Genomic DNA, 13,198 nt, shown 5'->3' with positions numbered 1-13,198 from the left:
TATCTTATAGATTCTGTTTTTCATTTACATATTTTATCAATTGTAGAACACTTTGAGCTGCAGACCTGGTATGAATCTGGTTTATTGCCATGTAGGTTTTCAGCACACGAGGGATTTGCTTTGGTGTTTTGGTTCATATCAACAGACATAAGAAGAAGAAAAGAAAAAGAAACATTTAACAATAAAATAAAATAGTTACAATAAAATGTGAAGAAATATTGTAGAAAAGAGTAAATAGAAAAATATAGATTTATACAAGCTGTTAAAGGAGTAAAGTTTATTGTTATTAAACAGATAGGGAGATGGAGGAGAGGAGCAGGGTGTCTGCAGAGAGATTATTATGATAAAGAAAGAGGGAGATTGTAAAGAGGAGAAGAGACGGATGAAGTGAGAGTTGATGTTCGGCCCCCTCCCCCTCTCTCGGGCTGCGTGATGAAAGCAGGTCAGTGGAGAGACGACTTCTCCTCGTTTCACTCTCGCCTCTTTTCAAACAGCAGTTGTTCACTGACCTACAAATTCTGTCTTTAACGAGGACGTTAACGTTCCTCTCTGAGTCCGGCCTCGGCTCGGATCAATACAGCTTCACTTCAGCCTCACTGTATCAGATGTCTTCTGGATCGGGGGGGTCGGGGGGGGGGGGGGGGGGCTCATGATCAGGTCTATATCTCAGTCCCACAAAGACCTGCTGTCTAGTTCTTTGTCTGGACTTGTCTCTGCCTCACGTGTCGTCCTCCTCTCTCCCTGTGGACTCTCACAGGCTTCACATCGTTACATAACACTGGTTTCCAACTGGTGCTGCTCTCTAACGGCCACTTCCTCCAGCCCCCCCCCCCCTCCTGGTTTCTATATGTAAGCGGGGGCCCCTCTGTGGGTGACTCGGTCATGACTTTCTGTTCCAGAACATTTTGTCTCTGGAATAACAAAAGAATGTAAATGAGCTTCTGCCTCTCTGCGCTTCCCGTGCTGTGTCACACAGAGCACAGCAATGCACGTGCCATTGGCCGGCCCTGCCTCTAGCCCCGCCCCCAGGAGGGTGAGCTTGAAGCTGATTGGTCCTGACTCTGTGTTTACATGGAAGCTCAGCCCCCTTTTTTTTCCCCTCCTCCCCTCATGATGTGCAGGGCTAAACTTAGTTCCTGAACTCGCCTGCGCTCTGAGGTAAACAAAGAACTGAGAGTCAGAACATCAGAACGGTTCTGTGGAGAACGTCTCACAGCAGCAGCAGCTGTTTAAAGAGGTTTACATTAAAGATGTGCTGCAGGTATGGAGGCAGCAGCCGCCTCTAACCGCTGTCCTCTCCTCGCTCGCCCCCTCCAGGCAGCCGCAGCCCACCCCGGGACAGACGCCCATGGTGTCCCCACGGGCCGAGACCACCCCGATCCCCGTCCCCACCCAGGTCCGCAACTACCAGCGCATCAAGCAGAACCTCTCCAGCAGCCCGACCACCACGCTCTACAGCTCCCCCAGGTAAGAGCCGCCTCTGCTGGGCCCCCGGGTGACGGACGGTAACACCTGCATGTGATTAGTCATGAAACACCTGGAGCGGGAAACCGTCTGTCCGTATCGACTCATGACTAATATTTAATGGTTTCATCAGCTGTAAAGTTTCACTGAAGTTACATCAGCTGAGTCTGTGGCCTCCGACCTGCTGCGGGGGGGTTCAGAGGAGGGAGGGAGGGGGGCAGCTTGTTTCACAGGAAGATTAGTTTGTTGTCGGAGCCGGAGAACACATGAGGTACTGTAGATGTAATCAGCTGCTTTATATAGTTAATGTGTGGTGCTGATTCCTCTGGCGGTTTCACTTGTTTGATTTGCTGTTAAATAAAGATTAGGATGAGTCTGATGTTTGTGCAGCAGCAGCTGGTTCAGTTGACCTCTCTGGATCTTGTCCCTTTGACCTCTAACAGGTTCTTCTTAATGTGTGTTTATTGTTTTCATCGCTGCATGGAGCAGAATGTGGCCGGTAGAAACGTTAAAGGAATATATGGATTTTAAATTAGCTCCATTTTACTAATAACAGCCTGTAAGCAGATGTTAAGATACAGCTGTAAACCAGAAGCAGGAAGTAGATTTGTTTATGTTGGCCTTTTGATATTACCTAATAGTTACAGGATTTGTCCTTTGTTCACCTGCAATATCTAATTTCTGAATTTAACATATCCAGCACAGTTTACCTGCCACAGGTGACGGGAGATGTTCCTTTACATTTTAAGAAACTCCACAGAGGAAGGTTTTCACTATATGTTATTATTATTATTTTAATATGTTTATTATTCTGATTTCATCGAAGCAACACACATTAACAACAAGAGAAATACAAAAATAAAAAGAACAGAACAGAACATCTCAGCTCAGACTCATTCACATTCAAACAGGTGAGAGACTGAGGATTTACATGAAAGTAAAAATAAGAAATATGTCATAGACAGGTGTCGCTCAGGTCTGTACCACACAAACCCTCCTGTGAAAATAACAGATATCTAAATCAATATGTGACATAAAAGACTCCAATAATCAAGTATGACCTGATGCCGATATGTTTTGCATTCAATATATTATAATGTAAATTTTACATTTTTATCTTTAAAGGACAATTTAAAGGTGTTTTATGTAGCAGGAAATGCATTTGACACACTCAGAGAAACACTGAATAGAAACATAAATTTAGTTTGTTCACAGGAAACCTCCACAGGCTGTTTTTAATGGATCTGTATTATTTTATGACTGTATCTCAGTAATTACACGAGGTCTCTATAAGACACTTCCTCTGGCTGCGGTCGCACTAAATATTTAGTGCGATAGATCTGAGATGTGCAAATGAGCACTTTGCTCAGCTCCCACACTTGCTTCTCTTCTGTGTGCCGCAGATCTGTGCTGCGGTCGTTACAGTGCAGCAGCAAACACGTATTTACCACCAGGTGAAACTGTCTGAGGAGAAGCAGAGAGAGAGGAGACTTTTATTTTTAATTAACTCTCAAAACTCAGAGTTAAAAGTAATTAAAGTAACGGTAAACTACTTTATAGCGTTAAGCATAAAATAAAAAAATAAGTTAGAACTCTTTTTTTGTCTGAACTCTGAGTTTAAAGTCAGAATTTAAAAAAATAAATACATTTTCACATATGGCCAGTAATCCTCAAAAAGTAAACAGCAAACAAAAAGAAAAGAAAATGAGTATGAATTTTGACTTTTTTCTCTGAACCCTCAGTTTAAAGTCAGAAATGTGTTGAATATGTTTGTGTTTGTGTTCTGTAGGTCCGGCACAGTGAGGCGCTCCAACACTAGTCCTATGGGGTTTCCCAAAGTGGGCTCCGGGTCCCCCAGCTCCGCAGATGTCGCTCAGACGGTGGGCCGCCGCCTCTCCACCGGCAGCTCCCGGCCCTACTCCCCCTCCCCCCTCGGTGAGGACGCGTCCAGACGTGTCTCCGAGCACATCGGGCTTTTTAATAACAACCTTCAGACGTGACACTAACGATTTAAAATAACTGTGTTTCCAGTGGGAACCATCCCGGAGCAGCTGGGTCACTGCTGCTGTCACCTGCAGAGCCACGAGCCGCGCAGCCGGAGCTCCTCAGGAGGTCGGTGCACAGGTGAAACCTCACCTGGTCACTGGGTTAACATACACATATATAAATACTTACAATATCACCTGAAGGAGCCTTAGTGTTTTATATGTGATTCATTTGTGTTTGATATATTAGTTATTAATGTCATTTATTTTACTGCGATCACAGTGATTCTGCAGCGCTGGGTCACATCGATGCTAGTGGTTGATTTAAACCAAGGAAGTAGATTTGAGGCTACGTCACCAAGACAACCGATTTAGACGAGCTAGAGTTTGATTGGCTGGGAGGGCGGGGGCTATCTGAAGGCTTACGTCATGTGAGAAAAATATCACAGTGGAACCTGACGTCACCAGAACAATGTCAATGTCAATGTTATTTAACCGTGTTAGCTAGCGTTAACTAGCAAGCTAACCCTGGCTTCTGTCTTCTGTAGGCTAGCTGTCAGGTTGTTAGCACTCAGGTTGTTAGCTGTCAGGTTGTTAGCTGTCAGGTTGTTAGCAGTCAGGCTGCTAGCTGTCAGGTTGTTAGCAGTCAGGTTGCTAGCTGTCAGGTTGCTAGCAGTCAGGTTGCTAGCTGTCAGGTTGCTAGCTGTCAGGTTGTTAGCACTCAGGTTGTTAGCTGTCAGGTTGTTAGCAGTCAGGTTGCTAGCTGTCAGGTTGTTAGCAGTCAGGTTGCTAGCTGTCAGGTTGCTAGCAGTCAGGTTGCTAGCAGTCAGGTTGTTAGCTGTCAGGTTGTTAGCTGTCAGGTTGTTAGCTGTCAGGTTGCTAGCTGTCAGGTTACTAGCTGTCAGGTTGCTAGCTGTCAGGTTGTTAGCAGTCAGGTTGTTAGCTGTCAGGTTGTTAGCAGTCAGGTTGTTAGCTGTCAGGGTGTTAGCAGTCAGGTTGTTAGCTGTCAGGTTGTTAGCTGTCAGGTTGTTAGCTGTCAGGTTGTTAGCTGTCAGGTTGCTAGCTGTCAGGTTGTTAGCTGGAGTAAACATAACATGGCGGATATATCAAAGTATGAGTTTAATTTCTGTTGAGAAATGCCATGAAAACGTCTCCATGAATGAATGATTGTGTAGAGAGTCGAGCAGCTGATGAGGAAACAGGTTTTAAAATGATGGTGTGATTAAATATATGTTATTATGGATTTATTGTAAATGACTTACTTACATTTAACATAACCATAGTGACACAGTCCACCTGTTCTGGTGTTAACAGGGAAGTTATTAGAACAGTATCATTTAGAGTTTTAGTCTTCTATCTGTTACTGTTAGTTTCATTATAATTTAAAAAAGAATGTAAACTCAGAACTTATATGTTAATAAACTGAGTCCTCTTTGTCTGTGTGTGTGTGTGTGTGTGTGTGGGGGGGGGGGGGGGTTGAGACCAAACCTACGCCCTTCATATAATCACCTGTGTTGGAGGTGGAGACAGGTATTGATCGCTGTGGATATTTTCATTTATTTTCTGAACATTATAATCAGTTGATCTTTTTGTCAATAAGTGTAAGAGAAATCAAACCGGCCTCAGCCTCTCAGCCACTTGAAGATAGTTTCCTGAAGTCACTACATAAATATTCAGCATTAACATTTACATTAAAGTTAGCATGTTAGCATGAGCTGCAGTGAGAAGCTGTTGTTTTGATCTTCTCCTCCAGCGTCATCACTCAATTATTCAGTCACAATGACTCGACATCCTTTTTAAAAGTCTCTGACGCTGCTGCCGACATCTCACAACTTCTGCATTGTTTGTGTCAGGATGTCTGTTGTCAGGGTGACCAGTTTTTTTAAATAGAGGGAAGTGACAGACAGACCGCAGCTCTGTGTCTCAAAACAAACAGATTTGAGGACCAGGGGTCTTCTTCTGACTCAGCTCAAACAGACGAAGCAGCATCACAACATTTACAAATGTCCATGATCGACCTGGTAATTAACTCCCCAGGTGTTAATTGGTTACCTTGAACCTGGACTGACCTGGACCCTCTCTCTCTCTCGTCCCTCAGGTTCCCCCGTCCCGTCCTCTCAGCTCCTGGGGGCTCGGCTCCAGAGCGCCCCCACCCTGACCGAGGTCTACCAGACCAGGCAGAAGCTCCACAAGCAGCTGTCGGACCCCGTCCAGCCTTCGTCCTCCTCCTCCTCCTGCAGTCACTCCCCTCAGCTCGGCCGCCCGGCCAACCTCGGCTCCTCCCCCACCAAGCTGCTGGGCTCCTCCCCCCGGACGTCTGACTGGCTGCAGAAGTCCCCCCTCCCCACCATCATCGGTTCTCCCACCAAGGTGAGTTTTTATTAAGTCTGCCGACGGTCGACAACGCAGCAAATATAATATCTGGGGGCAGTTGCACAAAACACCTTAAGTTTTCCCTTAGTCTGAGTTAAGGTTTCCTTAAAATGTTCACTTAAGTATTTAAGGTTTTCTCCTGATCTCAGTCTGAAACTTAAGGAATCATTTAAAGTCAGTTCAGACCTTAGAGACCAAACTAAGGAAACTGTCCTGTCGACACGTCTGAGTTCATGTTGAAGAGGAAGAACGTCCCGAGAGTTCGAAGCTGATACGATCAATGATGAGGAATTGATTTTTCTTTAAGATTTGATTGGCAGTCAGTTTCTGATTCGTCCGACCATCTGATCAAAAAGTTTATTTATGAAAAGTTTTTTTCTCCACTCAGATCATCTCGGCTCCGTTTAAGATCCCAAAAACGCAGGCGTCCTGTAACCTGATGGCGTTGGCCGACAGTCCCGTGCCCGCCAAGATGCTGGCAGATGTTCGGGATATCTGCGCCCATCACTGCAGCCCGTACCTCACCGGGCGGCCGGCGGCCCCCGAGGCCAGCCGCACCTTCGGCAGGTAAGACTCACAGTCTCCGTCTCAGCTTCTGCTTTTACTCAACGTCCATTAGTGTCCATAAGTTCTGCTCCAGTCATTAATGAACACGATACACATGATGCTGTTCAGTTATTTACATATTTATGTTGCCAAGGGAACCTGAATTAAATCTATTGTTAAACTTGTGAAACTTCTTTATTTATTTTTCTGGGTTTAAATGAAGAGTTTTAGTTTCACACATTTAGTTTAATCCATTTTTCTGCATAAATAAATAAATGTATTGTTATTATTTTGTTGTTGATTGATTTATTATTATTATTATCATTATAATAATATTAATAATAATAAAAACTGCTGTTTTGACCTTTGACATCTCAGTGAGGTCGTGTGTGTTGACCTGGCAGAGTTTGTAGAGGAAAGGTCACCAGCTCTGCACCGAGACTTTAGCCACTGAAAGAATGATGTAATTCAGGAAGTGAGATGCTACGTCCCTCTGTGTTACTTTGACCCCTCCCCCCTCTGTCGTTCCTCTGCACCGTGTGACGTGCGTGACCTCTGGTTTCTCTGCAGGTCTGTGAGCACGGGTCGACTGTCTGAGCAGCCAATCAGAATCACTCTGGGCGGACAGGCCTATCAGGGCAGCACAGAGAGCCTGAACACGGAGCGACCCATGGACACAGGTACGTGGTCGCTGCTGCACAAACACTGGACACGAAACTTCATTTAAACGTCAACAACGACTGACTGAATTTAATTTTCCCAAAAGCCCCTGCAGGTCCCAGCGGGCTGGCTCACGGCGGCTCAGCGAGTCCCCGTACTGTCCTTTTCACCGTGGGTTCACCGCCCAACAGCAGCACTCCTCCCACCTGCAGCCACCTGTGCACCCGACCACGCACCACCTCTGGTGAGGACGCCACCTGAGCACAGCCAGGCCCTGTTTTATTTTGAAAACTGGGTTGTGTTTTATTTTGAAAAAAAGAATATGAAGTAGATTATAAAAATAAAGATAAATATAAAATTTGAAAATATGTCCTTATACATAATATATATACAGAAATATTTCCTTGTATAAATAAATAACTGATACATTAGAGGTTTGATAACAGACGTTGTGTCCCCCCCTCCCTCAGTGGGCTCCAACAGCTCGGCCGGCTCCCTGTGCTCCACCAGCGGTCGCAACTACGTCGGCTCCCCCCCGGGCATGGCCATGGGCTCCTCTCCCCCAGGAGGGTTTGGGGGCGGGCAGCTTGTCCCCGGGGCGGAGGGGGCGCCCAGCAGTCTGCGCTACGTCCCCTACGGCACCTCTCCTCCGAGCTTGGAAGGGTTCATCACCTTCGAAGCCCCAGAGCTGCCTGAGGAGACGCTCATGGAGGTGAGGGGGGGTCGGGTTGAGTGTTAGTCTCTGTATTTAACAGAGAATCAGGTTTTCTAACTTTGATTTCTTGTGGCACAGAGAGAGCACACAGACACCCTGATGTACCTGCGGATGATGCTGTCCTTCACCGACTGCGTCCTGGAGATGGCGGCAGTTCGAGCCGGGGGGGCGGAGCTGGGCGTTTCGGCGGCCTCCCTCTACCCTCCCCAGGACAGCGTGGTCGTGGACCAGATCAGCCAGCTCAGCAAAGAGTGGGGGTAAGCTGTGACTGACGGTGTAACAGAGCCTGTTGTTCTGTGCTGCTGCGGCTGCAGAGCGTCTCATCCTCTGTGCATGTGCTGCCCCCTACAGGCAGGTGGAGCAGCTGGTGCTCTACATGAAGGCGGCGCAGCTCCTCGCCTCCTCCCTCCATCTCGCCAAGGCTCAGATCAAATCAGCCAAACTCAATCCTTCCACTGCTGTCAAACAGGGTGAGTCATCTCCCTGTGCTCAGACTGGGACCAGAGCTTTAAACTGGGAACGGTGCACATACTTCACAGAGAGGTAAATCCAGTTAGTAACTGAGTTTACTCCAGAGAGAAATCCTAACGTCTCTCCTCCCCCTCCCCCTCCTCCTCTTCCTCCTCCTCCTCCTCTTCCTCCTCCTCCTCTCAGTGGTGAAGAATCTGAACGAACGTTACAAAAGCTGCATCTCTCTCTGCCGACGACTCACCGACAAACTCAACCACTTCTTCTCTGACAAGCAGCGGTTTGTGGACGAGATCAACAGCGTCACCGCCGAGAAGCTCATCTACAACCATGCTGTGGAGATGGTGAGAGTCTCTCTCACATACACACACACACGCACACACACACACGCGCACACACACACACACACACACACACACACACACACACACAGTCTTCATAACTCAAAAGAGATGAAAGGAATTTAGTCTGATGTCGATTCTTATCGCTGTAATCTACACTAGTGTCCTAATGTGTGTGTGTGTGTGTGTGTGTGTGTGTGTGTGTGTGTGTGTGTGTGTGTGTGTGTCAGGTTCAGTCAGCAGCTCTGGATGAGATGTTCAAACAGACGGAGGACATCGCCTACCGCTACAGTAAAGCCGCCATGCTGCTGGACGGTCTGTCCAAGATCCTGCAGGACCCCACGGACATCGAGAACGTGGTCAAATGTGAGAACTGACTACACACACACACACACACACACCACACACACACACAGTCTTCATAACTCAAAAGAGATGAAAGGAATTTAGTCTGATGTCGATTCTTATCGCTGTAATCTACACTAGTGTCCTAATGTGTGTGTGTGTGTGTGTGTGTGTGTGTGTGTGTGTGTGTGTGTGTGTGTGTGTGTGTCAGGTTCAGTCAGCAGCTCTGGATGAGATGTTCAAACAGACGGAGGACATCGCCTACCGCTACAGTAAAGCCGCCATGCTGCTGGACGGTCTGTCCAAGATCCTGCAGGACCCCACGGACATCGAGAACGTGGTCAAATGTGAGAACTGACTACACACACACACACACACACACACACACACACACACACACACACACACACACACACACACACACACACACACACAGAGAACATTTTCAAACTGAATGAACAATGATCCAGAAGTCAGTTTTTATTTATAAGTTTTCTCTGTCACTTTCCACACAGAGCAGGTTCAGACTCTTTATTACATTGATTACACAGAACCAACAATTACCATTGTGAGCACCCCCCCACCCCCCCACACCCCCCACACCCACCCACCCACAAAAAACAAAATAAAAAAAGTTGGTGGTGGTGGTGTGAAAAGGTCTAGAAACAGTGAGTGTGATCTCTGAGGAGGTGTGAACTCCCACCTCTGTTCCTTCTACTCATCTCATGTTGTTTTGTGTTTTCAGACAAGGCGAGCGTGGACCGCAGGATCTCCGCCCTCTGCTACTGCACTGTCACACTGTACGAGTAGCAGACACACACACACACACACACACACACACACACACACACGGGGACCACGTCCTGAGACTGTCGACTCCCGCCCTCACAGAGCCGCTGTTCCCTCCTGTAGCAGTTCAAGCACTTTTTCGTTCGACAGGTTTCATGTGTATTTATCGTCGGTCGCGGCCGTGACTGTGACTGACGCACAAACTCAACCAAAGACGACCACGGATCAGAAACTGAAGGCTGAACCCCGATGTGGACACCACTTTTTTTTTCTACATGAAATACACAAACTAATGTCCATCCATGGTTTTAGGATCATTTGTTTTTTTACCGGAGGAGGAGGAGGAGGAGGAGGAGGAGGAGGAGGAGAGAGGAGCGGACTGAGCTTCAAGAGACTCGAGCTGTTTCATCTTTTAAAATCCTGCTCGTCATCACTTGATGTCGGCGGTTATTTACTCTGTTGAAGTTGTTGTTGTTCTTATTTATTGGTTGAGAGGAACGTGGATGTTGGAGTCTCCTGCCGATCTTGAAAACCTGAAGTATTGGAGCGGAGGGAAACGGACCGAGCTCACAGACAGTCCTGTTACAGAACCTCTGAGCAAACCGACCTGAACACTTCCTGTTCATTTTCTCATGTCGTCAGCTGAAGCACTTTACAGCCAGGAGGAGACGAGAGCCTGGGGGGGGCGGGGCTTCACCTTCAGCACTCACCTGCTCTGTGTTTATGATCAACAAGTCCACTGCATACATTTCCCATAAGGCACAGCAACAAGCGGAAACAGTGCAGTCAGGTATCTGTGCAGTTAAAGGGACAGTCCACTGATTTCACCTGTTTAATTCCCTTTTTTTATTAGAAAACAAGAGTAATAAAAGTAAAATAAAAAAATATAAAAATAAATATAATGGAAATAAGATGTAATGAAAAAAACAAAGTAAAAGGCAAATTGAAATAATAAATATTTTTTGTTTCAAAATAAAACTGAGACAAAAAATATTTATGTAGTTATCAGATTATTCCTCTTTAAAGAGTTCATTATATAGTTTGACAGTTTTATTGTTTTTAGCATTAATAAGATCAAGAGTTTTAATATATTAATAATATAATATAATACAATATAATATTTCTCTGAATTCCCCTAAAAACCCAGTAAACATGGAGCTGACTCTCCCTCTGCTTCCTTAACCCAGATGATGTCATCAGGGTCGTTACTGCAGTGATGATGTCATCAGGGTCGTCTCAGCCTGTGTTGTGGAATCTGACGGGCAGGCGAGTGGCATTATGGGAAATGTAGGATTTTAATGTTTCTGGTGCTAACCCGTATTAAAGATTAAAACTTTACTGTTTCTGCTGCTTCGAATTTGACAAATCTTTATTTAAACCGTAGAAGTGAGACAGTAAATTGGTGGAATGTCCCTTTAATTCCAGTTGTGTCCAACGTGTGAAAAACAGTTTAAATTTACAGCTTCACTTTCCTCCGGATCGTTCTCAAACTTCAGGCGAACGTTTTGCACGTTGAACGCAGCGCAGTCGCTCGAGGAGGTTGAAGACTCTCACGCCGTTTCCCTGGTTACTGTGTTGTGTGGGAATCCAACAGTGACGTGTTGATCATGTTGCTGATGACGAGGAGTCGCAGGCCCTGGTCCCGTCACCTGGGCAGGTGTTCACTCTGAACCCCTGATGACAAGTTACCTGGATGATAAGTTTCATTTTACTAAAAAAAAAATAACTACAGCTTTTTATGTTTGTCAGTTTCTCTGCAGCTGATTTTTTTTAACAGAACGTGATGTTTGCAGACTTGTATATATTTGTATGTGATGATTCCTTTCTCCTGTTTTCTGGGAGGTGTGTGTGTGTGTGTGTGTGTGTGTGTGTGTGTGTGTGTGTGTGTGTGTGTGTGTGTGTGTGTGTGAGATCACAGTTTGAGTTTCGGTCGGTCAACGAGCACAAATCTTTATATGTACATAGATGAATTTGATACGATTTCCTGTCGTCTGCCAAGGCTTTGATCAGGAAGCGGTCGTGGCACGGAGCCGTGCCAAAGAATCAAAGACTCTCGTGGCAGCTCTGAACTCTTTCTACCAGGACTCTTCATCGTCGAGATCGACACACACACGTCTGTTCAGTGGATCTCACCAACTGTTCAGAAATCAGCGTGACGTCCTCAGACTGTCTGGAGCCGCTCGCACAAAACACCTTAAGTTTTCCACTTAAGTCTGACACTTAAGGTTTAATTTCTCCTCAGCTGCGGCAGTTACTTAAAGGTGTTGCACAGAATCTTTTAAAAGGTGAAAAAAGTTAAGTGAAAGAGACCTACTGTTTCCATGGAGACCGTTTGTTTGCTGACATTAGCACTTGTGACACCTGTCATCAGTTTTGGGAGGCCGCCATCTCGTCCTCGACTACACCTGACATTAAAATGTAGAGCAACCTGACTGCCAATCAAATGTGTAATGTAGAACCACTTCCTCATTGTTAAGGGGTTCTTCCTCTCTTCTTAGGACGTGTTCATTCTCCTCATTTATCACCATAACCTTTTTGTAAACTGTTTTTAATTTAAAGAAAACCTAAACTCGGACTTTAAGGAAACTCTTCAGGTGTTCTGTGGAACCGGCTCCTGCTCATTTCCCTAAGTTTGGTGAAACTTTGACTCGTCACAATCTGCACTGCCCAGCATCCACTCAGTCTGTCTGCTGTCCTCCCAGCACTGTATGTACTGTATGTATGTATGAGTGTATATATATGTATATATATGTATACACACAGGTGCACTTGCCAGGTGTGCATTAAGGCCAGTAGAATACAGTTAATGATGGAAAAGCAGGTGCCTTCTTCTCGTGAACCGGACATAGGCCTGCTCCTGTGTACAGGTGTGAATACGTTCTTTTCTCCGTGTATAAAGGCGTGTAAATGCGTAAATGCGTTCACAGGCTCCCAGTGGATTCTGGGAGCCTGTTCCTCGGATGTACTGTTCTTTTTTCTACACATATCTGGGTTTCAGTTTCCCTCATCCACATGAAGCCTTTCACTGCACACAGAGTGAAGGGGGGGGGCTGATAGAAACCCGCTTGAATCTTTGCTCTGTAACTGAAGATGGACTGTTTTTAGATGAAGCATGGGTGGAACATGGAGTCTGTATATTCCCCTGTAGAACCTCTAGAATCTTGAATGTATGTACCCTGTTGTTTCCCGCCTCTCCAGCTTGACCTGAATGCATTTTGAGAAAATAAATAAAAACCCCACCGTCAGTCACGACCCTGAAAATGCAACTTTCCAAGCACCGTTTTTTTCAAAGAGAAATGTTAACGTTAAACTTGTCTCTGTTCTTTCTGGAACTCAGATCCAGTCTTTGTTATTAAAAAGAGGAAACTTGAAGATGTCCTGCAGCGTGGTTATTTTATTTAAAAGTTATGGTATATGATAATAAAAATAGCCATTATTATTTAATTATTACTAATTGTTCACCTGTTTGTTGAATGTTAAGCTGTAGTGTTATTGTGCTCTCATAAACATGC

The 13,198-nt window shown here is 45.6% G+C and overlaps 1 protein-coding gene across 3 annotated transcripts in view; it reads left to right on the top strand.

The window, feature by feature from the left end:
• Positions 1-13,058, top strand: part of ulk2 (unc-51 like autophagy activating kinase 2) — a 40,385-nt gene extending 27,327 nt beyond the window's left edge. The window contains exons 15-27 of one of the 3 annotated variants that reach the window (XM_056373829.1): positions 1,318-1,467; positions 3,254-3,399; positions 3,496-3,576; positions 5,548-5,819; positions 6,211-6,389; positions 6,939-7,048; positions 7,135-7,272; positions 7,499-7,740; positions 7,822-8,000; positions 8,095-8,213; positions 8,398-8,555; positions 8,783-8,918; positions 9,643-13,058. In XM_056373829.1, coding sequence (XP_056229804.1) covers positions 1,318-1,467; positions 3,254-3,399; positions 3,496-3,576; positions 5,548-5,819; positions 6,211-6,389; positions 6,939-7,048; positions 7,135-7,272; positions 7,499-7,740; positions 7,822-8,000; positions 8,095-8,213; positions 8,398-8,555; positions 8,783-8,918; positions 9,643-9,707 — 1,975 coding nt within the window. In that variant the 3' untranslated portion in view covers positions 9,708-13,058. Of the gene's footprint in view, positions 1-1,317; positions 1,468-3,253; positions 3,400-3,495; positions 3,589-5,547; positions 5,820-6,210; positions 6,390-6,938; positions 7,049-7,134; positions 7,273-7,498; positions 7,741-7,821; positions 8,001-8,094; positions 8,214-8,397; positions 8,556-8,782; positions 8,930-9,642 lie in introns of those variants that run through there. The other 2 variants (XM_056373827.1, XM_056373828.1) reach the window with 2 other exon arrangements.
• The last annotated feature ends 140 nt before the right edge of the window (positions 13,059-13,198 follow it).

This window comes from Seriola aureovittata, chromosome 4 (genome assembly GCF_021018895.1).
Source record: "Seriola aureovittata isolate HTS-2021-v1 ecotype China chromosome 4, ASM2101889v1, whole genome shotgun sequence".
Lineage (NCBI taxonomy): Eukaryota > Metazoa > Chordata > Actinopteri > Carangiformes > Carangidae > Seriola > Seriola aureovittata.
The sequence above is the reverse complement of the archived record's forward strand: the minus strand, read 5'-3'. Positions and strand labels throughout refer to the sequence as shown.